This window comes from Petromyzon marinus, unplaced genomic scaffold, assembly GCF_048934315.1.
Source record: "Petromyzon marinus isolate PM22_M1 ecotype Great Lakes invasive population unplaced genomic scaffold, UKy_Petmar_22M1.pri1.0 PM_Scaffold_34, whole genome shotgun sequence".
Taxonomy (NCBI): Eukaryota; Metazoa; Chordata; class Hyperoartia; order Petromyzontiformes; family Petromyzontidae; genus Petromyzon; species Petromyzon marinus.
Window position 1 is genome coordinate 317,811 of NW_027423324.1, and position 27,776 is coordinate 345,586.

Genomic DNA, 27,776 nt, shown 5'->3' on the forward strand with positions numbered 1-27,776 from the left:
TTCTGTGTTAAGCAATTTTAATTTCTAAACAAAACCTTAACACTCTAATATGTGAACTCTTATGCTTGGAATTGTCAACACAGTACTCCTGGAGATGTTCTCTTAATTTGATCCATACATTTAACCCTCAATGATCACGTTTGTTAACTGGGTAACAGTACAATCGATTATTCCTCGATTGTACTGTTAGCGAGCATACACGGTGAGAGGAAAAAGTCCTTTAAAAAATTCATGCAACGATATTCATACGAAGGCAATAAAGAAACATGTCCCAAAGGCAAAACATATACGGCAATGAATTCATGGGGAAGATTACATAATTAACGAAATATTTGGAACAATGGTGTGCGGCAGTATGCCTGCTCCAGCAAATACTTATCAATTGGCTAAGGCTTCAATAAATTCGCGGGCAGATTCTGTGCTCAAAAGAAAGATTTCAACACAATATTCTCCCTGTGTGTAGATTCGTAACCTAGGTTTCTAAACGTTTAGTTTTCATCGATGAATTCATTGATAATATTTATGCAAATCAAAAGAAAAATAACTACTAAAATACTTCTAAGTGACCGTTTCCCCGTAACCCAATGGCAGCCGTGTTCTTCGTTATCAGTTGATACTTGACGCACTTATCATGAGTCTTCTTACTATTAGTCCGGGTATGTGTTATGTGTGGTTGGTTTGTCTTCTTGATCAATTATTTGCGTTGTAATGTGTGGGTGTGTGTGTAATATACGGGCAGCTTGGCTCTCCCTCTTCCTCAGGTCTACAGTAGTTCTGTCCACAGCTGGGTAGAAGAGTTGGCACGACACTCGCCATCGGTGCGCGATGATCCTGTCATCAGGTAGCACCGGCAGCTCGTCCGCTGGCAGCTGACACCCTTGCTTGGTGGCGCTGGTGACGCTGCGGCGTGCTCTCTCCTGCTCCGTCTCTCTGGCGGTGTCGATTGCGCGTGCAGCTGGTCGTCAAGCAATCAACGTCGAGAAAGGGCTTTCCGCCCTTTCTCGACGTTGATTGCTTGACGTTTCCCGCCGTCACAGAACTCTTCGGTGACTGATCGCCCTCGGTGGCTGGCTGTTATCTTCTGTGGTTGGTCATCTTCTGTAGTTGATCGCCGTCTTCTGCCACTGGTAGCTGTGATAGCGATGTATGGCTCGTGTCTGTTTTTATGCAAACATTTCTTCCTCTGGCTCGCCTTCTCACAAAGGACCGGAACTTCCTTTGATTTCGCTCTATGCTGTGGGGGGGGGGGGGGGGGTAGGATTGTACGTGTGTCCATGTGTGTGTGTTCTCATTTATTAAGCCATCTGTTAAGTCTCACCCTGGCTTGATTCTTGTCCCCCTCCTCAGCTATCCCCCCATCAAAGGGAAACAGATGCTCCAGATTGCTCCCGAGTGCGTCCTTCTTCTCCACCCTCTGCAATAATTAATCTGGAAGGAGGGGGGTTCCCCTGTCTGGTGGAGTTCCCCCCCCCCTTTTCTCTTCCCTCCCGGTGTGACATTCTTTTGCCTCTCACAAAGGGGTGTGTTGAGGCTTTTGAAGTTAAACATTTTATTTGACCTCCTATAGCTTGATACCGTACCACTTTATAGTTATGATTCTGTACGTGACTCAAGGTATGTTTGTGGCAGTGTTTACAGTGCTTCCATCGTGGCATTTGATTTTTTATTTATAAGAGATGCCCTCTGCCTGCGTATGCAATTCTATCATGTGCTGCTGGAAGACAAAGGTGGTTGGGAGACTCTTCGTCTATGGAATACATTTATCTTGGTCACGTGATCGACTCCCCTCGCCCCATCTCTCCTGGATGACCCCCGGCTTAACTCTTCATAATTATTATTGGGTTTATGTTTTCCACGATTCGTGTTTTAAGATTGTATCACCACGTATGTTCCTCGGGTTTTATTAATTTCCGTTCCCCCGTCTGTATCCAGGGATCTGTGCTGTTATACTCGAGTTATATTTTGATGTCCTGAGGTTCATAAGTATAACTAAGTTTCAGTTAAGCTTCTTGACTGCTGGAATTCATATTCCTTGTTTTTTGTAAAGTCACGTAGACGGCAATATGTAATAGAATTTAATGTGAATTACATTAGTATTTTGATTTAAAGCTTTCGTGAATGCAGGGATTCATATTCTTGGTTCTTTCGGTAAAGTCACGTAGAAGGGAAACAATAAAATAATACAAATATAAAACAAAATCTCACGACGTTTCGATTGCAACACAAGCAACCATCATCAAGTGTGAAAACCACAAGAAAAATAATTGAAAAAAGTGGCGTTTTTTAACATTAGTACCACGGAGAGCAATTTGACAGTTTGTTCAGATGGACGAGTCCATCTATGTTCGGAAAAGAGGGGGGAGACGAAAATAATGGATGCGGTCTGAAAGCCACCATAAGCGTGAACAATCAATTAAGATCCGAAGTGGTTTATCAAATCCTTCCAATGATTGCTAAGCCAGAATCCATCTTCTCGGTTGAAATTATCTCTCTGTTTGTATATGTGGATAGCCTCATGAACAAATCTCTCATGGTAGCCAGATGGCTTGCAAAGAACCTCTGTCTTGGAGAAGTCAATGTCATGTGAGCCTACTGAATTATAACAGTGATCTACCACGGCTGCGGTGTTGGTCCTACCGTGTTTTAGGTCTGCTTTGTGTTCACGAATGCAGTCTGAGACATGTCGTTTGGTTTCTCCAATGTAACTACTACCACAGAGGCAACTTAGTTTGTAGACGCCAGGGATTCCGGACATACAGTTTTATTATGTTATTGTTTCCCTTCTACGTGACTTTACCGAAAGAACCAAGAATAACATTAGTATTAATATGTATGAGAAGTAATAACCCACTATGTAGATTTTAGTCTGGTTTTTAATCGGAGTGAGTGTTTTGGCAGTCATTAATGTTTGCTTATTCTTGTTGCTGAGTTTTTGTCATCCCTCGTTTGGGTATGTATGTGTTTGTTCTACTTATTGGGGTGATAAGTTGTTTCCTCAAGGCCTGGCTCCTTCCTTCGCGGTCGGGTGTCACCTTTGTCTATCTCAATGGGGGTCGTGGTCTCTCCCTTTGTGGTTTTATTGCTACCCCATGCTGCTAGGAGACAAGGCGGCCGGGAGGCTTCATCTATGGAATCCTTTTCTCTTGGTCACGTGATCGACCCACCTCGCCCCATCTCCCCTGGATGACCCCTGGCTTAACTCTTTATAATCATTATTTGGTTTATGTTTTCCACGATTCGTGATTTAACATCGTCATTTCACGTGTGTTCATAGGGTTTATTAACGTTTGTTCCCCCGTCTGTATCCAGGGATCTGTGCTGTTAAACTCGAGTTATATTTTGATGTCCTAAGGTTAGAGGTATAGCTAAGTTTCAGTTAAGCTTCTTGACTGCTGGAATTGATATCCCTTGGTTTTTGTAAAGTCACGTAGATGGCAAAAGGTAATAGAATTTAAGGTGAATAACATTAGTATTAACATTAGTATTAAAATATGTATGATAAGTAATAATCCACTATGTAGATTGTAGTCTGGTTTTTAATCGGAGTGATTGTGTTGGCAGTCTATGTCGACTCATTTTGTCACTAAGTTCTGAACATTAACCGTTGTATTAAGAGAAACGAAAAGGCAAATTATTGTAGAATTTGCCTGTTCCTTCATGGCGCCTGGTTGTCTGTGCTCTTAAAACGGGGGAATTTGTGGCTACGTATATTTCCCGCGTGTCTCATTAGTAATTCCCCCGCTTTGTTTTGGGTTTTATTATATTTTATGGCTTATATCCGGCTGCCTGGTTCCAGTGTGAGAGGCAGCTGCTGTGAGGGGAGGGGGGGTTTATCTCACCCCCTTTGGCCCCCAAGCGACACCACGAATGATTAAAAAATATAATGGCAAAATCATTCTTAATATCAATTTTGGAAAAAGGCCTATATATACAACACTGTAACTTACAGCTTCTTAGACATCACCGCCACGCTCCCACACCCCCTTCATTCTTTTGTTCAAAAGAAGTGGCAATCCCTGTTGTTTGGCAGTTTCCTATGCTGAGTGGAGAGCTGTCTTCCCCTCAAAATTATTGAAGCCAGAACCGGTTCACCGGATCTCCTGTATTTCAGAGGTCCAGGCAGTACTGGTCCATCTCATGACAGAGGAGAGGGAGCCTCTCATCCACAACAAAACATCCCATTAAGTCCACAAACACACGTAATATAATTGTCCCTGGGAACCGAGATTCCAACCATATAAGCACAACTTCCCACGTAGATATATGAGGCTCTGTATGACGCCATGAGTTTATATTGTTTTCTATGTGAGTATATGGGTATCTATGCGAGTCTATGGGTATCTATATGAATATATCGGTATCTATGTATGTCTATTGATTTCTACATGAACCTGTGGTTATTTATGCGAGAATATGGGTCTATATTTGAGTCTATTAATTTATATGTGATTCTGTGGGTATCTATGTGAGTATATGGGTTCATCTAAATATCTGGTTATCTATATTAGTCTGTAGATTTGTACGTGAATCTGTGGGTATGTATACAAGTTTATAAGTATATATGTGAGTCTATGCGTATCTATTTGAATCTGTGGGTATCAATATGTCGATATTTGAGTCTATTTGTGTTGAACTAAGTCTGTGGATAGTTATGCGAGTCTATAGAAATCTATCTCAACGGTGACGTGAACAGTGCACATCTATGACAGTAATCAACCGGGGGAGCAACAGTGCCAGAACGGCTAACCTACACAGCAATGCTCACAGAGCGCTCTGATGCTGGGTCCACGTCACCTCTTCTGAGAATCCTAGCAGAGGCCTGCGCAGGAGCGTGGACACGTGGCTATTGTGATGCTGTCGTCTAGGACTTTGAACGCAGGGAAGAGTGGACCATCGTATTGCACAACGTAGTAGGTGTGCAAGTGGACCCGTGCATGTGAAACATCATAGAATGACAGTCGGTCCATGTCACAGTCCAGCAGAATGCCCACCCTGTCGATGTGCCAGCCTCTACGGCCACCATCGCAGCTGAATTCAATGTCGGTTTGCTCTGCATCATGAAAGGCACTCAGATTTCCATCGTCGTCGTCGTCATCATCGTCTCTGTATTTGATGCACCACGACTCGGCATTTTCACCCAGCTCCGCATCGCTGGTATTGCCGCTCCGCTCCATCGACCCGTAGCAGACGCCCACACACCACTCGACGCACTCGCTGACGTCCACCTCCCAGTAGTGCAACCCGGAGGTGTAGCCCTCCTCGCACAGCGCTTGCCTCCAGTAGGAGAACGCCTCACAGCCCTCCGTCACGTCCCGCCGCCTCCTGAGGGGCCGAGACAGGCTCAGGGCCTTGCCACAGTCGTCGGCGTCCAGTTGGTAGTGGAGCGTATCTTCATCAAGGGTTGGGCTCCTGAAATCTTCTCGGTCATAGAACGCACGCGGAAAGGACAGCGGTTAGTCATCGGCTCCCTTAGCTGGTGGACTGCTTCTGCTGTTGTTGATACAATGACAAACAACGGTGCTGGAGAATCCCAAACAGCTGCACTGCCACCTTTCAGATCTTGGGTTTAAGTAGAGGTTTCACCTGCCCGTGGTTACACCGGGTACTCGGGGGGTGTGCGAAGAGTGCGATCGCCAAAAAACAAAACCGTTGGGTTGTCTCTTAACTATATACACAAGGACAGCGTGTACATCATCAAAGCGTGTTTGTTTGCATGTTTTACCACCAACAGGATGTGTGAGTCATGCAGACTTGATGATTCCTTGCAAAAGGTGTGTCTATTTGGTGTTTGAACATCTTAACACCTCCTGTAGTATTATTATTTTTTTACAGAAAGGGTAATAATGCATATAATTTTTTTCATCACACAAACTGATAACTTATCACTCTATCTCCATGGGAGAGTGTCCTTTTAGGTGCATTTCCACCTTGGGCTGCCATTCTGTCTCTTAGTCTGCAACATCACCCATCGGTCCTGCTAGTCGACGTAAACTGCCCAAAGCCCAAACCCCCTAAAAGTTTCCCTGCCAAGTCAAGATGATCCCACTAACCTTTGCATTTTTCTCTGTAATGCGTACGGCACCCTTTCTGTCTCTCAGTGCAATTCTATGCATGCGACCTCTCCACGCTCATTTGCGCCCCATTCGAGTGTCCATTCAAGTTGTCTACCAGCGTCCCCCCCCCACCCCCCGCTTGTGATTCGGTGTGTTCCACAGCAGGTCGTTTGAGGGCTGACGGAACACCCCTCTCCCTCCTGTAGCTCGCCTGGACCGCTGCCGCCCGTTCTCTTGCGCCTCCTCACGTCGTCGCAGTCATTCGTTCCCAAACTCTGAATTCATAGGCGGCAGAAGCTTTCCTTTGTTTTTGGATGGCGTGGTCACACAGACATAGTCACATTAATGTGAGATTCGTGTTTGACGCGTTTGGTAACTCCCTTCATTTATATATTTCCATTTGCGGAATAGCTGATTGCACCTGCCGTGTTCAGCCAGCACGCGATCTGGGCATCCCACTTCCCCCACATGGCAGTGAGGCTCCGGATAGCAGGAGGGTGGTTAGAGCCTCAACACCTCTTCTCCATTGCCCATTCTCGTCCTCTTCCCTCCTCCTCACCCCTCCACTCCTTCCCTCACCTGTAGTCCCTTTTGTGATCCCCTGAGTAGAACCACCTGGTAGCCCGCTACTACACCATTCCATTCTGTGTCACCGTGTTGTAAGCCATGTTCATCAAGCGCCTGGAGTGAAGGGCTATATAAATATACGTGTTTAATTAGATTCGATCATCAGATGTACCACTTATTAGCGTTTTCATCGTTATCAAAATAGATAACAGGAACGGTGGGTGAGTGATTCGGGGAGTGGGTGAGTGAGTAATTTAGTGGGTGAGTGAATGAGTGGGTGAGTGAGTGGGTGGGTAGGTGAACGAGTGGGTGGGTAAGTGAGTGTGTGGGTGGGTGAGTGAGTAAATGAGTGGGTGAGTGAGTGAGGTGTGGTGAGCGAGTGGGTGGGTGAGTGGGTGGGTGGGTGAGTGAGTGAGGTGGGTGAGTGAATGGGTAAATTGGCCTTTACCATTTGCCTAGTTATGGCCTTTTGCCCTCTGCAGGTTCTGTTTATTTCCTGGCTTTCCATACACAGGGGCGCATTGGTGGATCTACGGATTAAATGCAGAACTTTACAAATGTAAATTATTATTCATTATATTATTATTAAGTGTGTTCTCTATTCCACAACTTTGATGCCAAATAAAAAATATCCCCTGTATAGCCTGTAGCAGTCTGCAGGGGCAAGTGTTGTTATCGAGCAGCGCTGAGGGGGTGGTTGGCTATCACCAGACCTGGGCACATTTGTCTCCCCAGTGGCGATGTATACTACACACCACACCAGGTACTCATTTGAGGATGAGTTGAGCTGGGGTGGGGGCTGGGGGCCCAGGACCGGTTCATATAATCATCACTGGTGTTGGTGGCCATGAGCGGGAATTGAACTTGGGTCGCCTGGTTCGCAACGCAGCCACTCGTTAACCACTGTGCCACCGCACGCACGCACACAAACTTACTTCTGAGCATCGCGTTTTCTGTCTTCCAATTGGAGATTCTGGGGGAGAGACTCTGCAGCAGGCCATGCAAGGATGAAAATAGGTCTCTAGTCACGATGTTGTCATTTGGCGGGTTCTTCATCATCACGGCCGTTATCCTGAACGTGGAAGAAACAAATAAGGAATAAGATTATCGTGGATCTATGGGAAAACCTTTGTTGGCCAGTATCAAGATGATTACAAAGAATAGGCTTGCAATACCCTTCCCGGTAAGAATAAGAATCATAATACAGGAGTTGTGTTAAGATGTTCAAACACTAAATAGACACACCCCTTATTGCAAGGCATCATCACGTCTGGGTGAACCACACATCATGCGTGTTGTAAAACATGAAAACAAACGTTCACTGATAATAATAATGTATGCATTGTCTTCAAAATTGATTGGCCTGCACCAGAGCAACAGCCCCCTGGAGGAATCCGATGAGGTATAAAGCTCATTTTCACAGATGTCCAGTAGGCACGGGTAACAACGTTAAAACAGACAATACAAAAAAACATGATCGCAGTGAAAAGTACAAAAAAGGTAAAAAAACAAATGACCCAAACACATACAAATAAAACAAAACCAACCCGATTTTACCAGGCAAAGCCCACTGAGGTAATAACTTTTTTTTAAAGCTACCTGGACACACATGATAACTCAACAAAGTGGCTTAGAAATTTGACGGTTACAGCAGCAAAAACCACCAGGACAGAGAGAGACATGCAGACTCCTAATATGCAGCAGCAGGCGTCAGGGTCGGTACTATCATGATGATGATAAATACAAGTATGGCAATAATACAGCTTCCTTCATGACAAGGCCATAAAGGAGACTGTAGCTCTGGTGTAGGCCAATCAGTTCCGAGGACAATGCGTAGATTATTATGATGGAAGTGTGTTTGCACATTTCACTACAAGTATGATGTGCGGGTGAACACAACTTGATGATGGCCTTGTGATCGTAGGTGTCTCGACATATTAATACAACTCCGGTGTTATCATTGCGGGGAAGGGTAAAGTGAGCATATTATTTATTCACCATCGTGGTACCAGTAAAACATGGATCTTGAATGTTCAATTAAACTGGGATTGGGGAGTTGAGTGGCGGTGGAGTGACGTGAAGGTGTGCGACCTACCTTCTCTCCAAATCACCGCTCACCTGCGACAGAGGGACAGGGGTGCACGCGTGAGACATCCATTGGTAAGCTGGTCACCATCTCAGGGTAACCTCATCTCATGTTGATATACGGAGTGTACCAAAATGAATACTACACCAAAAAAAAGTTGAATATCTGTATTGTCTTGATTTAAAGCTTTCGTGACTGCAGGGATTCATATTATTGGTTCTTTCGGTAAAGTCACGTAGAAGGTTTTCACACCTGATGATGATTGCTTGTGTCGCCGTCGAAACGTTGTGAGAATTTATTGTTTTATATTTTTATTATTTTATTGTTTCCCTTCTACGTGACTTTACCGAAAGAACCAATAATATCTGTATTGTCATTCGAGATGCTGATATGAATTTAATATGAATGCTGCACGTAATAGACATTTACGTTTTAGTTTATTTAATGTTATGGTATTGATTAGATATGCTTGAATTATTAATAAACTTGTATATGTTGCCCATCGTTCAGAAAAAAAACATTTTAAAACACAGCTGTAGGCATGCATGATGACTCAGCATTCACAATACCATGTTTTAGTTCTTCCAGGTCAGTTGGTTTGCGAGCCTAAGACTTTACTTAAAAAATTGAAATACAAATTTAATGGTTTTAAGTCAAAAATAGGGTTTCTCTTTCAACAAAAAAAGCCTACGTGTTAAACTAAAGAAATGGGTTTGTCAATCTAGATGATGTAAAGGTGCATCGTAGCTCTCAGTGGCTTCCTAATATCAGAAGAAAACATTTTCCCAGATGGCCGCAGAAGCAGCGTGTTTGAAAATGCCACGAAATGAAGAGTTGACCGCTTTTGTTCGACGGCTGAGCCAATAACCGCCGCTGCTGCTGCTGCGAGGATGACAGGAGTTCGCGTGATGGTGGTATACAGCTCCTTGACGAGATCACCAAAAGTATTGTGTGGTTCATTCGTGGCAGGCACTTTGTGTGTGTGTGTGTCATGAACGCGACCTTTTAACACTGTATTCGTTCAGCCAATGCAGCAGCAGTAGCAGAAGGTGCTATTGACGATTTCCACACTACTGGTGCCCTCTGTTCTCCACGTACCTGGATAGCCCGCACGTGATTCGTTTCCTGCAAAGCCGCCTGCACCTCTTTGGTGACAGCCACCATCTCAGCGACCATCTTCTCTCGGGGCGCCATCTGGCCATGGATTAGGCCCAATAGTTTACTCTGCTCTGCATGCGCCAACTGCTTGAGTGTGGCCCTTTCTTCCTCGAGGGACTTGATTGCAGCGTTAAAAGCGTCGTCTATGGATTTGTCAAAAGCTGCCGACGTTCCCTGAAATGGGACGAGAATATAATTTTCCGCGTGAAAAGATTACAGTTTTAGCTACAAGTACCACCGCTGCATGGATGAGCATGACCCACGTGAGTTGCGAGCTGTCATTCGTCCAAAGTTCGCCACGTGGATGAGAGTGTGGGTTGGCGGAGGCGAAGGGGCATTGACAATGCTGTGGCGTGCGAGAAAGAACAATTGACGGAGCTGCCGCTCAATTCGCCAACAGTTAGCTGGTAGGAGCATCAGCAACGCGCCACACCAGCATGACGGCAGCTTGCAAAAACCCAACCAATAGTAGATGTCTATTGCAATTTATATTAATATATTAACCCCCCCTCTTCTCTTCTGATTGGTTCACAATTGACATCACATTTATTTCTCCTATATTTAAGACCGAAACAGGAGGTTTTCTCCACAATTCTGGCTGTCACCTGATATGGCTGGTTGTTTATAATTACTGGCCAAACATCAGTATATGAATTGCAAATGTTGTGGGGGGTTTTACTCTCCAACAAATATCAAATTGGCACGTTTTATTGGCATGACAAACCACCATACTAATTGGCTATGTCGGGTGGTGGCCGGTTTGATATCGGCATTAAGTGGAATCGGTATTAATGTGTTGAATCAAAGGGCAGCACGAAAATGAGCATGTGAGGTATTGATCTAAACAAAGGAATTCGTGGAGGAAGGACAGAATTACGTAAGAATAGGCTTTACTGTTTCTGATAAGAATACGAGGTGTTAAGATGTTCAAACATATTTTTTGATAGCTCAACCAAATAGCTTATTATCATCAGGTGGAAATTTAAAGCAGCAGTAAAATAACCTAAATGCCCGACATTGATTCTAAATGTGTACGGAAAAAGAGGGGACCTGGAGACAAATCCACACAACCATGAGAAGAGCGAGAGACAGAACCAAACTCAAAAGATACAGCAGCAGGCATCGTCAGGGTCGGGATCGAACCCACAACCTCCTGCATACGAGGCATGGGAGATAACATCTCCTAGCTACGAGGGCACCCAAAAACCGAAATGGACGGCGACTATCACTACAAGGCCTAATCAAGACTGCATTAACCACACACCATGCTTGTGGTAAAATATGCAAAAAAAACTGCTTTGATTATAAAGTAGGCATTCTCCTTGGAACTGATTGACCTGCAACCAGAATCAAGATTTTTCAAGATGACCATCAGATGTATCAAGGTGATCATCCTGATATTGGTGCACGACAATCAGTGATACTGGTAAAAAAATGGGTCCCGGTGTTATACCAGAGTATAACGCCAAAAGGCGAACACAGCACGATGACAATGCAAATATCAAAGTATCAATAGCTCGGGTTGGCCAATATAACTGCCTTTTTTCTGTTTCAAAGCTAGTGGGTATGTTACTATCAAAGCACTTTTGTTTTTACGTTTTACCACAAGTGTGATGTTGTGGTTGGTGCAGACTTGATCATGCCTTGTCGTGATAATTCACGATGTAACACGATTTTTGTTCCTGGGTAGTGTTATTTTCTAATTGCTTATGCCTCAAAAGTATAGAAAATGGCTATTATTCCCCACAAACTTTGCTTACTTACTACCCAGGAACAAAAAAACTAATTTTGTTACACAGTGAATTATATAATTGGTGTCTATTTGCTGTTTGAACATCGTAAACATCAACTCTATGATTATTATTATCATTGCCAGGAAGGGTAATAAAGCCGATTATTTGGATCATCAATCATCTTCATTTCATGGGAATTTGTGTTATTGTGTTATTGGGTCTCACCTCTACATTGGCTTCCGTGTTCTTCAGTATATTCAATCTTGCTGCAACTTTCCCATTATGTGTCATAAGTTGTTGGAGTGAACGCGATAGGGATTCCTGTTTTAAGAAGCAGAAAACAAACCAAACAAAAAAAGCCTATAGCAAAACGATTTAAATCATACACGATATTTACCCATTAAATGAAAAGGGTTGTTGTTGTTGTTCAGAAAAAATGTAAGGAACCAGAAAGAGAGGAAGACCAAACACAGAAAATTATGGCTTGAAGAAGGCGTCATCAGGGGATTGATGCCAGAAAGATGTAGCCACTAACTTGAGCCATATTTGCACTTCAAGACAAAGGAGAAAGTGGAAACAACAAGTGAAGAAAAGTGCAGTGGGCACCTACTCCGGGCTATCTTGCCTCATGGATCGTGATGATGATATACTACACTACTATTCATGACACGACTATACGCTACACTATACACTACGCTATACACTACACCAGTGGTTCTAAACCTGGGGTGCACGCACCCCCTGGGGGTGCGAGATGCCCTTTCTGGGGGTGTGAGACATGCCAGATGTTTTTAGAAGCTAAATCGTTGAACACAAATGAAGCACAGGTACGCAAGTCCCACTACTATATTTCTTCAAACCTATGTATTTATTAACATTATTACAATAAAAAAAATGTTGTATCTGTCTTTGTGTCTATAGCCGTGTTCCCGCTGCCTTGTGGATAAGTCTGGGAAGACAAAAGCTAGGGGAGCACACCCTGAGATTAAAGCAACGTGCTGGTGGCGCGCGAAAGGCGGTCCTCCGATAGACTGGAGCTCCGGCAGCCTCCTGCAACTGTGGAAGAGGGCCAGTCATCCTGGGTTCTCCCTTTGCACTGGATTCCACCCTATTGCAGTGAAGAAGTGCTGTTGGGACTTACGCACCCTCAACCGCACTCTAAATATACTCTTTGCGCAGGTATCCACTTCTGCCTCTGTGAATCGAGCATCTGGAAAACTGGACAAAAGTCTGGCGGCGTTGAGTGGTGTGGCGACGGGAGTAGGTACGAACATATCCGAAGCTCCTAGTCAGACCCCTGCACGCCAGCGGCACAGGGCATTTGGTCACTAGCAGCTGGGACTGAGTTGCAGCTGCTCTCGGCAGACCTCTGTGTGACTGAGTAGTCCTATATAGGATCCGCACTGATCACCCATGGGGAGGGGCCTTGAAAAGGTGGCCTAAACATTGCAAACTCAAACTTATGTGGATAGGTAACCGCACCTATAGGGTTGTTCCAGTCTGCAGTCGAAAACACAATAAGAATATAAATCTTGAATTAAAGTTTCCGTGACTGCTGGAATTCATATTCTTGGGTCTTTCGGTAAAGTCACGTAGATAGGTTATTTTCTTTGAACCTATCTAAGTGACTTTACTGAAAGACCCAATAATATAATAAGAAAATAATCTCCGTTAAACTGGCAACGTGGAATGTAAGAACCCTATTGGATGCTGACCGGGACACTGAGAGACCCCATTGAAGAACTGCCGTAGTTGCAGCGGAACTTAAGCGATAAAACATTGATATTGCTGCACTTAGCCAAACAAGACTCCTGGATGAAGACTCCCTGAAGGAGGGCGGCCAGGGTTATACCTTCTTCTGGAACGGATACCTCCAAAGAGGACAACATCTACATAGTATGGGATTTGCAATAAAAAAAACAGTCTCCTACCCAATCTCACAGAGAGTCTGATTGGCATGAGTAAGAAACTCATTATGTTATGCATCTCGCTACCAAAAAAGCGCTATGCCACACTTATAAGTGGCTATGCACCGACTTTACCATCAGAGAGCGAGATTAAGGATCGCTTCTACCAAGCACCAGATGAGGCCCACCGTCGCATCCCCAGCAATGATATATTTTTGCTGGGTGACTTCAATGCTAGAGTGGGAAAAAACAACCAGGTGTGGAGTGGAGTTATTGGTAGGCATGGCATTGCGCAAGCTTATGCAAAATGGCATGAGGTTATTGACCCTTTGCGCTGAACATAGCTTGACCATCACAGACACCATATTTCAACTAAAAGACAAATATAAACATCCTGGAAGCACCCACGTTCCAAACATTGGCACTTAATGGATTACATCATTGTGAGACGTTCTGATATAAAATGTCTTATTCACCCGTGCAATGAGAGGTGCTAAGTGCTGGACACATCACAGACTTATCACGACCAAACTACAGGTGAGAGTGCGCCCTCCTGTCTCTAAAAGTCAGGAAAGAAGCAACTTGATTGTGCCCGGCTCTGAAATGCTGTGGTCCGAAACGACCTTTGATGATCTCTGGCTGAGAAATTGGAAGACGTTGAGCCTCTCCTAAGCGCAGAGGATTCCATTGATGGAAAGTGGTCCTCTATCAGCTCAAGGCTCTATGAGGCAGCAGCCAGCTCCCTCAGCCACAAGCGCATAAGACACAAGGATTGGTTCGATTAAAACTCTGCATCAATAACTTTCTTACTCAAAGATATGCACAAAGGTCACAGTGCTATAATCAACAACCCACATCAGACACATTTCGGCAGCGATGGCGAGCATTAATAAAGGAGGTGCAGTCTACAATGTGTGCCCTGCAGAACGAGTGCTGGGTATCGAAGGTGAACGAAATACAATCCTACACCGACACAAATGATATGCACAACTTTTATGGTGCAGTGAAAACCATCTATGGCCCATGAAACTGCTCTGTCTCTACCCTGAAATCGGTTTATGGCCTGACCCTCATAAAAGACCAGAAAAAGATCACACAGAGATGGGCCGAACATTTCAAAGCCCTTCTCAACCAACCCTCCCATGCAGACCACTCTGTTTTGGATGAACTACCTGACTGCCCCACTATTCAAGACCTAGATCTCCCACAGACCTTCACAGAGGTTCAGTCAGCAGTAAAGTTTTTGAAAACAACAAGACCCCAGGTCCTGACAGAATCACTGCGGAGATCTTCAAACAAGGAGGTTACTTTTGCATCCGAGCACTACACCTCTTCATCACTCAAGTTTGGGAGCATGAAATCATCCCCCAGCAATGGCGGGACGCAAACATCATCACCATCTACAAAGGCAAGGGTGATACGTCCATGTGTGGCAACAGCCGTGGCATTTCACGACTGGCTGTTGCTGGCAAGGTCCTTGCCAAAGTAATGCTCCACAGACTGGTGCAGAGCGTCACAGAGGAGCTGTTGCCTGAGTCACAGTGTGGTTTCAGGCTAAACAGGAGCACTGTAGACAGTGCTCCTGTTAACACAGCATGGCAGCTCGAGGAGAAGTGTTGAGAGCAGCATCAGGACCTCTTCATGGCTTTTGTCGATCTGCCGAAGGCCTTCGACACAGTTAACAGGGAGTTTCTGGGGGACGTTTTGCTGCAGTTTGGCTGTCCAAGAAAATGTGTCAATATCCTGCGTCAATTCCATGAGGGGATGATGGCAGGGGTGACCATAGGAGGCCAGGAGTTCGAGCCCTTCAGGGTGTGCACCAGCGTATACCAGGGATGAGTCCTTGCTCTGGTACTCTTCAACATTTTCCTCCTATGTGTCAACACGCTACTGCACAAGGAGATTGAGAAGAATAGCGGTGTTAAATTGGACTTCAGGCTGGATGGCAAACTTTTTAACATTAGGAGGCTCTGAGCTGTCAAAAAAATAACATCCGAGCCTGTCATCGAGCTGCAGTATGCTGATGACTGCACGCTCGTGGCCAACACACCGGAGATCCTGCAAGCCATGCTTACAGCTGCTGCAAGTGCATATCATAGATTGGGTCTCTTGGTGAAAATCATGAAGACTGACGTAGTATGCCAGTGGGCATCTACTAATCCACCTTATCCACCCACCATCACCGTCTTTGAGAAACCACTCATAATAGTGGTATCCTTTATGTACCTGTAGAGCTTTCTGTCTGGCGTCTACAGCATTGAAAGGGAAATACAAAACCGAGTAAAGCAGGTGTCATCCTCTTTTGGCAGGCTCAGAAAAAGGGTATTCCAGAACACACTCCAGGTCAAGCATCAGGGCCTCCAATTCCTCCTCTGAGTGAGCAGCAATCACCAGATCATCGGCATACGTAACATGGTTGACCAATAAGGAGCCATCCCTTGACCGAACCCAGGCATTGATCAGCCTCCCATTATATCTGTACCAAATGGAAATTCCTCCAGTACAGCTACTGAAAACTTCACGAACTACATAGTCGAAATAGATGTTAAGTAATGTGGGAGCCAGAGGACATCCCTGTCGCACCCCAAGGTGAAAAGGGAATGGCTCCGACTCCCGGCCACGTAGTTTAACCCGGGGCTCGCTCACCATAATTAAGGTCCTTAATGATTGTGAGCAGAGACTAAGGGATTCCGAAAGCACGAAGAACAGCCCAGAGCCATAACCTTTTAATGATATCATAGGCCTTGAAACCACATTGGGGCTCCGCAAGTCTCTCCTCAGCGTGACTTGCAAGGCGATGTTGAATAATCCTTGCCAATAGGAAAATAAGTCTGTGCCCAAATGCAACCCTCCCTCAGCATTTTCCTTGGGAGATCATCTCTGCCTGGTGCGTTTCCCGGTCTGAGACTCTGGATTGCCTTCTGTTCTTCTTTAACAAATGGCACCTCAGCCAGCCACTCACAGGGGGTGACTACGTCTTCCAATATTTAAGACACTGCAGCCTGAGCAGGGTCATCCCCACTTTGCCCCATTATGTTTTCCAGGCTGAGGGATTTCCTCTCCCCCAAGACCTCACAGAAATGTTCAGCAAATCTGAAAACCTGTTCCTGGGGGTCGGAATTTGATCACCGTTTTTTCCCCTAATGATGGTGATAGTTGTGGCACTGCAAATTACGTTTTTGATGGCGTTAGAGTGATTTGTGGTCGCGAGCAACTGAGGCAGACTCCATCTCCTCAGCAACCCGTGACCACCACCCGTCCTTGCAGCTCCTCACGGCTCTCCGAACCTCTGAGTGAAAGCTGCGGTAAGCCTCCTCATTCTCTGATGTGGGATGCTATAGATGGTGAGAGTGGGCCTGGCGCTTTTTATCAGCCAGCCCGAATAACTTCTCTATCCACCAGAGTCTCTGGGAGGTTTGGACCGTGTATCTAAAGCAGCCATTGCAGCTGCATGAGCCACAGTCTTAAATCTCACCCATTTCCTCTCAGCATCATGAGGAGTCCGGGATGAGGTCAACCTCAGCTGCAAACAATGATGAAATTCTCGCTTGCAACTTTCATCAGCTAGCTCAGATCAGGCCATTGTGTGTTTGAATGGGGTCCTGGGTATCCACCCAAAAGCGGAGTGGAAGAATGGCAGGTGCATCTTACAGATGATAAGTCGATGGTCAGTGGGCAGATCAGCTTCACAGTGGGTCCTGGTGCCAAGGATATGGATCTGCATCCACTGTTTTGTCACTATATAGTCCAGCAGAAGTTCTTGCTTTGACCAGGTGTGCATCAATGATGTTGGGTGGATGTGCCGATGCTGGAGAAGCGTCTTGGTAATTACAAGATCATGGGCTGCACAAAAGCCAGCAGCCTCCTACCAATGTTATTGAGCTGATCCAGCCCATGCCTTCCCATCACTTCAGACCAGGTGCCAGCATCATGACCAACTCGGGCATTAAAGTCACCCAACAGGATGACTATCCTGAGGAGCCACTTGTGACCGGAGGTCATAAAAGGCATCTGACTCATCGGCCTTGCCTGCATCCCTCCACTGATGTTCATTTTCGGTGGGGGCATAAGTAACCACGACCACCACTCCTCGCCTCTGGTTGATAGGAAGGGGGGGCCCAAAGTAGCCTGGGGCTTACAGCTTCCCACACCTCACCGCCACGCTCCCACACCTCCTTCATTATTCTATTCAGAAGAAGAGCCACTGCCTGTTGTTTGGCAGTCTCCTGCCCCGAGAAGAGGACTGTCTACCCCTCATGGTGGCAGGACCCAGAGCCGGTCCACCGGACCTCCTGAATACCAGAGATACAGGTGGTACTGGTCGAGCTCCCGACAGAGGAGTGACAGCCTCTCCTCCGCAGTGAGCATTCGAACATTCCACGTGGCTACCCGTAGTGGCTTTTTGCTGTTTCTGGAGTAACCCCGAGGGTAAGGATTCAATCTCCTGGCTCCGCCAGATGTCGTTTGGCCAGGAGACATCATTGATGACTATTCCCCCGGGGCCTCCGGCACAAGCTTAGCTGTATATTTTTTTCGTGGATTAGTGATAATTGAAGGTGGAGGGGTTACCAGCCCCTCGCACCTGTCTAGAGCACACTTTGGATGCTGTGGTGGCTACAAACGCGATGAGGGGAATGGCCAATGTAAATTCGCCCTGCCCACATGGCACTGCTCACCATAGCTTTACCGTCCGGCACCAACATCACCACCACTACCACCATCACCATTGCTACCACCACCATCACCACAACCACCACCATCACCACGTGGTCGCCGCGCTCAGAGCACCTCACCTTTGCCTGCCGACCAACTTCCTCTGCTGACATTAGCTTGTGGCCCCGGTGCGCACCGCTCGTGACGCAGTCAGCGCACACAAACGCACCGTGCTCCCGGCAGAACATGTCGAGTGCCTTGCCATGCTGAGCACAGAGGTCCAGATTCAGGAGCCTCACTCGTGCCAAGCTCGGGTTGAGCTCCTTCAGCGGCCGTTCCCCTTCCGTGCTGAGACTTGAGAACCTATGGGTACAAACCGTCTTTACTGAGCGACCGTGAATAGTGGCCGGATCTCCCGTAGTTCACTTGTCCACATTGGGGCACCACGGTGGCAAGATGTTAACTACCTTGGCTGGTGCACAGGAGGTCGTGGGTTCGATCCCGACCCCGATATCTGCTATACATTTAGAGTGTGGGTGTTCATTCTCCCTGTGATCTTATGGATGTTTCCCTTGTTGTCAAGTTTTTTTCCTCTGCATTTATAATAAACACTGGGTTACCGCGGTGCTGAGATGTTAAGTACCTCGCCTGGTATGCAGGAGCTCGTGTTCGATCCCATACCCTGACAATGGCTGCTTCTGTATATTTGGAGTCTGCCTCCCTCTCCCATGGTGATTTCATGGATTTTTCTCCGGGTCCTCCATTTTTCTGTTTCGAATTAACATATGATAGGAAATAATGTTGTTTAATTTTAACTCTTATTCTGAAATGTTGTCAGTTTTAATGTAAGGTGAGTAACACTTAGTATGTGCGGCTCTTCAGATTTCTGGGTGAAAAGTGGGATGGGGTTTTGCCAAATCCTGGCTAGCTGGCTCAGCAAACTTAATAAACTAATGAACAAACAGACTCATAGAGATACATCGAGATTCAGAGCCACAGAGATACATACTCATAGAGATACGTAGCGATACGTATAGATTCGTAGAGATAAAGATATTTCGATACTCATAGACATACACAGAAACTCACAGGGATACATAGAGATGTTTAGAGACACATAGAGACTCATCGAGTAAATACATAAATATGTCGTTAAACCCGTCACCACCCGACACAGCCAATTAGTAAGGTTTGTCAATTAAAAATAACATGCCAATTTGTTACTAATACAGCACACCGGTGTGTTGGAGAGCAAAACCACAACATTGACAATCTGAGTACTCAGCTTGTAAATGCTGTGTGCTGTACTAGTAACGAATTGGCATGTTCTGTCTACGTGAAAAACCTTACTAAATTGGCTGTGTCAGGTGGTGGCGGGTTTAACGACACATTTATATATTTACATGATCTAACCCAAAAAACATGTATTATGGAGGATATTGGGCGCGAAAGCCTACGTGTTAAACAGACTCATAGAGATGAGATACATATAGACTCATAGACATATAGACTCATTAGGGACACATAGGAGATTTATAGAGATACAGAGACTAAGAGATACATAGAGACTAAATGTGATATATAGGTGGAGAAGATGGCAATCTTTCCATGGTCTGCACTGTTACGTGCTTGTCACAAACTAATGTTATCATCCCAGCGATTGAATGCCAAAATGGCCCTCCTGATCAGGATTACAACACCAAAGATACTTTTCATGGCCAAACTTACCGCAGAATAGGGCCGTCACTATGTGTTTGCCATCTAAACGTAGAGGCACCTATCAAGGCCCAAGTGCGACTTGCTGGGACGTTTCCTCGTAATCCAGATGATTCGATGCGCTCCTGCTCCAATAATTTCCTGTACAGCCGACGACGAGAGCCAGCTACCACCATCCTAAGCAGGGACTACCAACGTCACGTGAAATTCCATTTCAAGGACCTCACCACAATGAACGCAGAAAACAACATACTGACAGGCATCATCATCGTCAAAATCAATTATGTATCTGTGATAAATGTATATAAACCTCCAAGAACCACATGGAGCCCAAACATGCTGCCTGCTGTGACCAATCCCGCGGTTTTCGCCAGTGAATAGGTCATCGACTGGGCAGCAACTAGTTACCTGTTCATTCTGTTTGACGCTAAAGATGAAGGCACCATCCATTCCGCACGATGGAGGAAGAATTCAAACCTTTACCTGTGCTTTGTGTCGTGTTCAAGTTCGGGTGAACTACCGTGTGCTTCCAGAATGGTTCTGGACAATTCCCGAACAGTTAGCACAGGCCAGGCTCGGTGCATATCAGGGTCAAAATTCTGATGATCACGTCCACCCCTGTGCCATGATGCAACTTAAGAAAGTGCAACTGGGAACCTTTTATTGAAGCCATCGTGTGCACTGTCTACCAGAATCCACCAAAGTCAGAAAACTATGAACGTTTCACCAAGATTTTCCTCAAGTAGCCCGCTCACAAATTCCATGGAGTTACTGGGCAGAATACACTCCATGCTGGAAAGGAAAAAGCGAGTTCCTGCTCCAGAAATACAGTCAGGAAGCCCAGAGTGTGGAAAAGCTCTCCTGGACTCCCTAAATGAATCCAGGAGCCAAAGGTGGACAGAAGCGATGCAGTCATTAGATTTCAAGCCATAAAGCCTGGTGCCTCCTGAGATACCAAGGAGCGGCACCACCACCGAGAAACAAGACCGCCAATGTACCCATCAATGCCATCGCCACACAGATGCTATTGAATGGAAAGATCTCTACAGATCGGCAAACAAGACAGCGAGTGAAATGAAAACTCCACCAATTAATAGCGGAATGTGCACCGACAACAGCCTTGTTATCCCCCTTCAATGAAGAAGAGGTCATTGATGCCATGAAAGCCACCAGATCAGGAAAGGCCACAGGATTAAATGGGATTTATCCCGAGTTCCTTAAACACCTTGGCCAAAAAGGATGCCACTGGCTGGCCAGATTGTTTTCAGACATTATGTCCTTAGGCAAGTTCCCCCAAAATGGCGACAAATGAAGGTCATTGCCATTCTGGAAATCAACCGCAAACCCAAATAAGTTCTGCCCCATATCTCTGCTTTTTACAGTGTACAGACTTCTATAGAGGATGCTACTGACCTGTATGTCACCGATCCTTCGAGGAAACTATATCAACTGAACAGGCTGGCTTCAGCCCTGGCCACAGCATTTGCTATCAAGTGTTGTAACTCACCACACACATTAAAGCTGGCTACAAGTGCAAAAACATCACAGGGGCCGCTTTCTTCGACCAATCACTGGCCTATGACACAGTATGGTGGGAAGGCTTCATGCTAAAGATAAGGTCATCAGATCCCAGCAAACCCTCAGACTTCTATCATCGCTACTGTCCAACCGGCCATACCGTGTCCACCTAGAGAACACTGTCAGCAGAGCCCACTTCCTCAGTAACGGGCTCCCACAAGGATCAGTGCTTGCTGTGGCACTTTTAACATATAGATATAAGTGACCTCCCTGTCACCGTCGGCCGAAAATTTGGCTACGCCGATGACCTAGCACTTGCCGTCCAAAGAACGACTCAAAATGGAGGTGCAAAATGACCTGTGCGAAGACCTCAAGAAACTTGAAACGTACTTCAAGTACTGGAGGCTCCGCCCAAACCCAAGGAAAACTGTTGTAACGTTATTCCACCTGAACAATGCAAGCGCCGACCAGAAACTGGCCGTCACTTTCTGTGGCGAAAAGGTCCAGCACGACAAGTACATCAAATACCTCGGTGTAACGCTTGCCAGCAGCCTCACCTTCCACAAAACCTGCAGAATACTGCTGTAAAAACAAAATTGCGAGTTAATCTCGTTCATAAACTGGCCGGAACAACATGGGGAGCAAATTGCAACAACCCTCCGGACAGCCCCCACAGCACTAGTCTTCTCTGCGGCAGGATATTGTGCCTGAGCCTGGAACAAAAGCGTGCACACAAAGGTGGTGGACACAAAGGTAAATGCATCCATGAGGATCATCTCAGGGATGCTAAAGAGCACACCGTTGCAGTGGCTTTCGGTCCTCGCAAATATCGATCCTACGCAGCTCTGTCGCGATGCTGCATCTATGACGGAGTACTGCAAGGCCATCGTAAATCCAAACCTCCCAATAAACAAAGACATCTCCATGCCCCCACCACACAGGCTCAAAATCCAGAAAACTTTTCTGGCAATATGCAAGGAACATACATGATGATGACAAGACCACCAAAGCACGATGAGAGGAAACCTGGGCAAACACCAAAATCTTGCAGAAATCCATCATCAGCGACCCTGAAATCCTCCAAACAGGATCTCATCTACCGAAGAAGATCTGGTCCTCCTTGAATCAGATCCGGACACTCCGTGGAAGATGTGGACACTTGTGACTGTGGTGCAAGATCTCAGACCGTGCAACATATCAGACCATTCAACGGCGATCTGAAAAAAATCCATGCGGCTACTCCTGGAGAAGTCGAATCAATTTCAAATCTCGAAATCAATTTATCTGTTGCTGTCCCCAAAAATGCCATACAAAAGAATAAGAAAGGGATACATAGACTCATAGAGCTATATTGCGACTCATAGAGATACATATAGACACATGGGAGACTCACAGAGTTACATAGAGACACATAGAGATAGACAGAGACTTTGTGAAAAGTGGGCTAAATTTTTCCCAATCTGAGCCAGCTGGCTCAACAAATGTAATTCACTAAACCAATGGACTAACCGACCAACTAACCAACTAACTATCTTTTCCCGGGAACAGAACCTGTCCACGATGCTGGCCAGCTTGAAGTTTTTCTCGAGCTGCTTCCGCATCTCCTCCTTGGAGCCAAAGGGCAAGACCCTGCGGCACTCTGGGCAGGCGCAGGCACCGTCGCGCCACACGCTCACGATGCACTCTCTGCAGAAGGTGTGTGGGCAGCCCAGCAGCACGGGGTCGACGTAGAGGTGCAGGCAGATGGAGCAAGTCAGCTCCTCCTCCAGGCCCCGGTCCCGGCCACCTGCTGCTGCCGCCGCTGCCATGCTGAGTGGAGCCGATCCGGTCTGCTGTCCCTCTGCTCCCGCAAATCCTAACGAGGTGGGACAGGTGGCCGAAATAGACAACAACAACAACAAAATCATAAAGTTTGGAGACAATTTTGAGTAGGTGTATCTCTGCGTTGTGTTCTGTCCTCCGGAAAAGTGGGGCGACTCGACAACAGCTGAGCACGAGGGTGTTTGCGGAATGGCTGAACTTTAGATCAAACTTGTTCTTCCGAAGGGCAATTGCGTATCTGCAATAGCGACATCCAAAACGTGTCGAGCATCGCGCTCAATAATCGTGCTCTGTGCAAGACGCACCTGGTCAGACTCGTCTACCCTGTATCTGCTTCTTTATTTATTTCATTTCCCGTTTAAAAATTATTTCAACTAAACTATATTTTTTCGTTATTTCAACAGGTAAGGCTCACCGAGCTATGTAGTTATTTTTTAGAAGCAACCAGGCCACAAATTATAGCTCAAAGAAGTAGCTTATCATCACGTCCAAATTTACAGTGATCAAAATGCCTAGGGATTCATAGAGACGCACAGATAGGCAATGAGAACCATACAGGTTTATATGCATGTTTATTAAACTTATTTCACACCGTAAATAGCCAACCATGCTACATGGAGGTGCGGGGAAATCTGCACTGGTGCCTGCTTGAGGGCGAGATTAGCAAATAAAACAAAGACTGATTAATTGATCGATGTCACCCTGGAACAGGTCCAGGTTATGAAAATGCTGGGGCCCTAAGCTACGTCGAGCTTAAGAGGCCCCATCATATCGGAATTAAAATACAGTACACAGATACCCATAGAGACACCACAGAGATGCATAGAAAAGCAGAGATACATATAGACTAATCTATGTTAATTTTACCAGGTAAGGTCCACTGAGCTGTGTAGATCTTTTTCAGAAGCGACCTGGCCACCACAAATTATAGCTCAACGAAGTGGCTCATTATCATCACCATTATGTGGAGATTTAAAGCTGCAGCCAAATACTCTAAACGCATCACGTTGATTCTGAAGGTGAGGGAACAACCGGAGAACCCGGAGAAAAATCCACGCAGTGACAACCACGGGGAGAGACAAAAATTACAAATAAACAGCAGCAGGCATCGTCAGGGTCGGGATGGAACCCACGACCTCCTGTATCCCGGGCGAGGTAGTCAACATCTACGTAGCTACCATGAAGTGGAGATACGCAGAGCCCCAAGCATGGGCGATTTATGACAATGCTGGGGCCCTAAGATATCTCTATTTTTCAACGGGCCATGTAAACAAAGTAGAACGTGTGTACGATTGTAAGTTTTGTTCACACTTAAGAGGGCCCCCGTCGTTAATGAATGCTAGGCTGACTTATCTGTAGCTCACTTAGCCGAGGCCGAAATCTGACCCTGCCACGGAACGAAGAAGCCGTCAAAGCCACCACCCCCCTCAAGGCCACGTAATTGTTGGCCAGGTTATGATTCCTTGGGTTTACTGGTTAACGCGACCAATCGGGTTGGCGCCGCTGTTATAGACAATGTGAGGATCTGTATTTATCAACTGAAGGAGTAATCCGGATGGAGCTATGAAGCTCTTTGTTTCAGATGTCCAGTAAAGAGTTATGGATCAGAGAATTAAATCAACAACAATACAAAACAACAATACACACAGAATATATACTGTTAGTATGCCACACTCAGTCAGTACACACAGTCAGTACACACACGCAGATTACACCACACAGTATACAGTGTACTTACAGTCAGTTCACACAATAATAAACCAGTCTACACAGTGTAAACACAGTCAATGCACACAGAGTACACCACACAGTGTACACACAGTACACACAGAGTACACCACACAGTCTACACAGTGTAAACACAGTCAATACACACAGACTACACCACACAGTCTACACAGTGTAAACACAGTCAATACACACAGAGTACACCACACAGTCTACACAGTGTAAACACAGTCAATGCACACAGAGTACACCACCACACAGTATGCAGTGTGCACACATTAGTCCACACACACAATACACCACACAGTATACACAAAGTACACTCAGCCAGCACATACACAGAGTACACCACGCTGTATACACAGTGTACACATTGTCAGTGCACACACAGTATACACAGTGTAAACACAGTATATACACTCATACAGTCCACCATGTAACATAAATAGTGTACAGTCAGTACACACAGATTACACCACCCAGTATACACAGTGTACACACAAACACAGCACACCACACAGTATACACAGTGTACACACAAACACAGCACACCACACAGTATAAACAGTGTACACATAGTATGCACACGATGCAGAGACAGAGTACACCACACAGTACACAGTGTACACACAGTCTACACCACACAGTATACACAGACTACACCACACAGTATACAGTGTACACACAGTCTACACCACACAGTATACACAGACTACACCACACAGTACACAGTGTACACACAGTACACAAAGACTACACCACAGTATACACAGTGTACATACAGACTACACCACACAGTACACACAGTGTACACACAGTACACACAGACTACACCACACAGTATACACAGTGTATACACAGTGTACACACAGACTACACCACACAGTACACACAGTGTACACACAGACTACACCACACAGTACACAGTGTACACACAGACTACACCACACAGTATACACAGTGTACACCCAGTGTACACACAGACTACACCACACAGTATACACAGTGTACACACAGTGTACACACAGACTACACCACACAGTATACACAGTGTACACACAGTACACACAGACTACACCACACGGTATACACAGTGTACACACAGACTACACCACACAGTATACACAGTGTACACACAGTACACCCAGACTACACCACACAGTATACACAGTGTACACACAGACTACACCACAGTATACACAGTGTACACACAGTGTACACACAGACTACACCACACAGTATACACAGTGTACACACAGTGTACACACAGACTACACCACAGTATACACAGTGTACACACAGTGTACACACAGACTACACCACACAGTATACACAGTGTGCACACAGTACACACAGACTAAACCACACAGTACACACAGACTACACCACACAGTATACACAGACTACACAGAGTGTGTACGGTACACACACAGTAGACCACACAGTATATAGAGTCCACAGTCAGTACACACAGAGCACAGTACACATGCACACAGAGTACAGTACACAGAGTACAATAGACATACATACACAGAGTACAGTGCACATACACACAGAGTACAGTACACCCACAGAGTACAGTACACACAGAGTACAGTGCACCCACAGAGTACAGTACACACAGAGTACAGTACAAACACAGAGTACAGTACACCCACAGAGTACAGTACACACCTAGTACAGTACACCCAGAGTACAGTACACCCACAGAGTACAGTACACCCACATAGTACAGTACACCCACAGAGTACAGTACACCCACATAGTACAGTACACCCACAGAGTACAGTACACCCACAGAGTACAGTACACCCACAGAGTACAGTACACCCACAGAGTACAGTACACCCACAGATTACAGTACACCACAGAGTACAGTACACCCACAGAGTACACCACTCATGCAGTGCCACCTCAGCACGATCCTCGCAGTCAGGACGGTGCTGAAACGTTCAACTATTTAGGCTGTCAACTAAAACACAACCGTGGGCCCGTGGGCCCGTGTCTGGGCATCTACACTATGATCATCATCATCATGGAAATGTCGTCCCATGTCCGTGCACCGAAGAGGGAGAACGCCACCCACCTGAGTCCCCTGCTCGCTACGCGCGGTCTCTCAGAACTCTGCTCTGGGGAGTCAACTTCCTTAGAGGTGGCGGAATTATTTTACCTCAACACCTCCACTCCCACCTCTACACCCTACCCCACTTCCACTCCCACCTCTACACCCTATCCCACCTCCACTCCCACCTTTACACCCTACCCCACCTCCACTCCCACCTCTACACCCTACCCCACCTCCACTCCCACCTTTACACCCTACCCCACGTCCACTCCCACCTTTACACCCTACCCCACCTCCACTCCCACCTCTACACCCTACCCCACCTCCACTCCCACCTTTACACCCTACCCCACCTCCACTCCCACCTCTACACCCTACCCCACCTCCACTCCCACCTCTACACCCTACCCCACCTCCACTCCCACCTCTACACCCTACCCCACCTCCACTCCCACCTCTACACCCTACCCCACCTCCACTCCCACCTTTACACCCTACCACACCTCCACTCCCCACCTCTACACCCTACCCCACCTCCACTCCCACCTCTACACCCTACCCCACCTCCACTCCCACCTCTACACCCTACCCCACCTCCACTCCCACCTCTACACCCTACCCCACCTCCACTCCCACCTCTACACCCTACCCCACCTCCACTCCCACCTCTACACCCTACCCCACCTCCACTCCCACCTCTACACCCTACCCCACCTCCACTCCCACCTCTACACCCTACCCCACCTCCACTCCCACCTTTACACCCTACCC

General features: G+C 46.2%; 1 protein-coding gene across 1 annotated transcript; it reads right to left on the minus strand.

Moving 5' to 3' along the window:
- On the minus strand, positions 1 to 27,160 carry LOC116937846 (tripartite motif-containing protein 14-like). Its single transcript, XM_032944960.2, has 8 exons — positions 27,027 to 27,160; positions 22,943 to 23,246; positions 18,298 to 18,520; positions 11,823 to 11,918; positions 9,805 to 10,038; positions 8,716 to 8,738; positions 7,556 to 7,692; positions 1 to 5,416 (listed from the first exon to the last, which is right to left on the minus strand). The coding sequence occupies exons 2-8, from the start codon at positions 23,197 to 23,199 to the stop codon at positions 4,809 to 4,811; spliced, it is 1,578 nt and encodes a 525-aa protein (XP_032800851.2). The 5' UTR covers positions 23,200 to 23,246; positions 27,027 to 27,160; the 3' UTR covers positions 1 to 4,808.
- Positions 27,161 to 27,776: the final 616 nt, after the last annotated feature.

Bases quoted from the DNA above. Each gene is read 5' to 3' on its own strand.
- LOC116937846 (XM_032944960.2), bottom strand. From the start codon at position 23,199: ATGGCAGCGGCGGCAGCAGCAGGTGGCCGGGACCGGGGCCTGGAGGAG. The intron at 11,919-18,297 runs GTGAGGTGCTCT...TTCTTAAAACAG, and splicing joins AAGTTGGTCGGCAGGCAAAG to GAATCCCTATCGCGTTCACT. The intron at 5,417-7,555 runs GTAAGTTTGTGT...ATGACCGAGAAG, and splicing joins AGAAAACGCGATGCTCAGAA to ATTTCAGGAGCCCAACCCTT.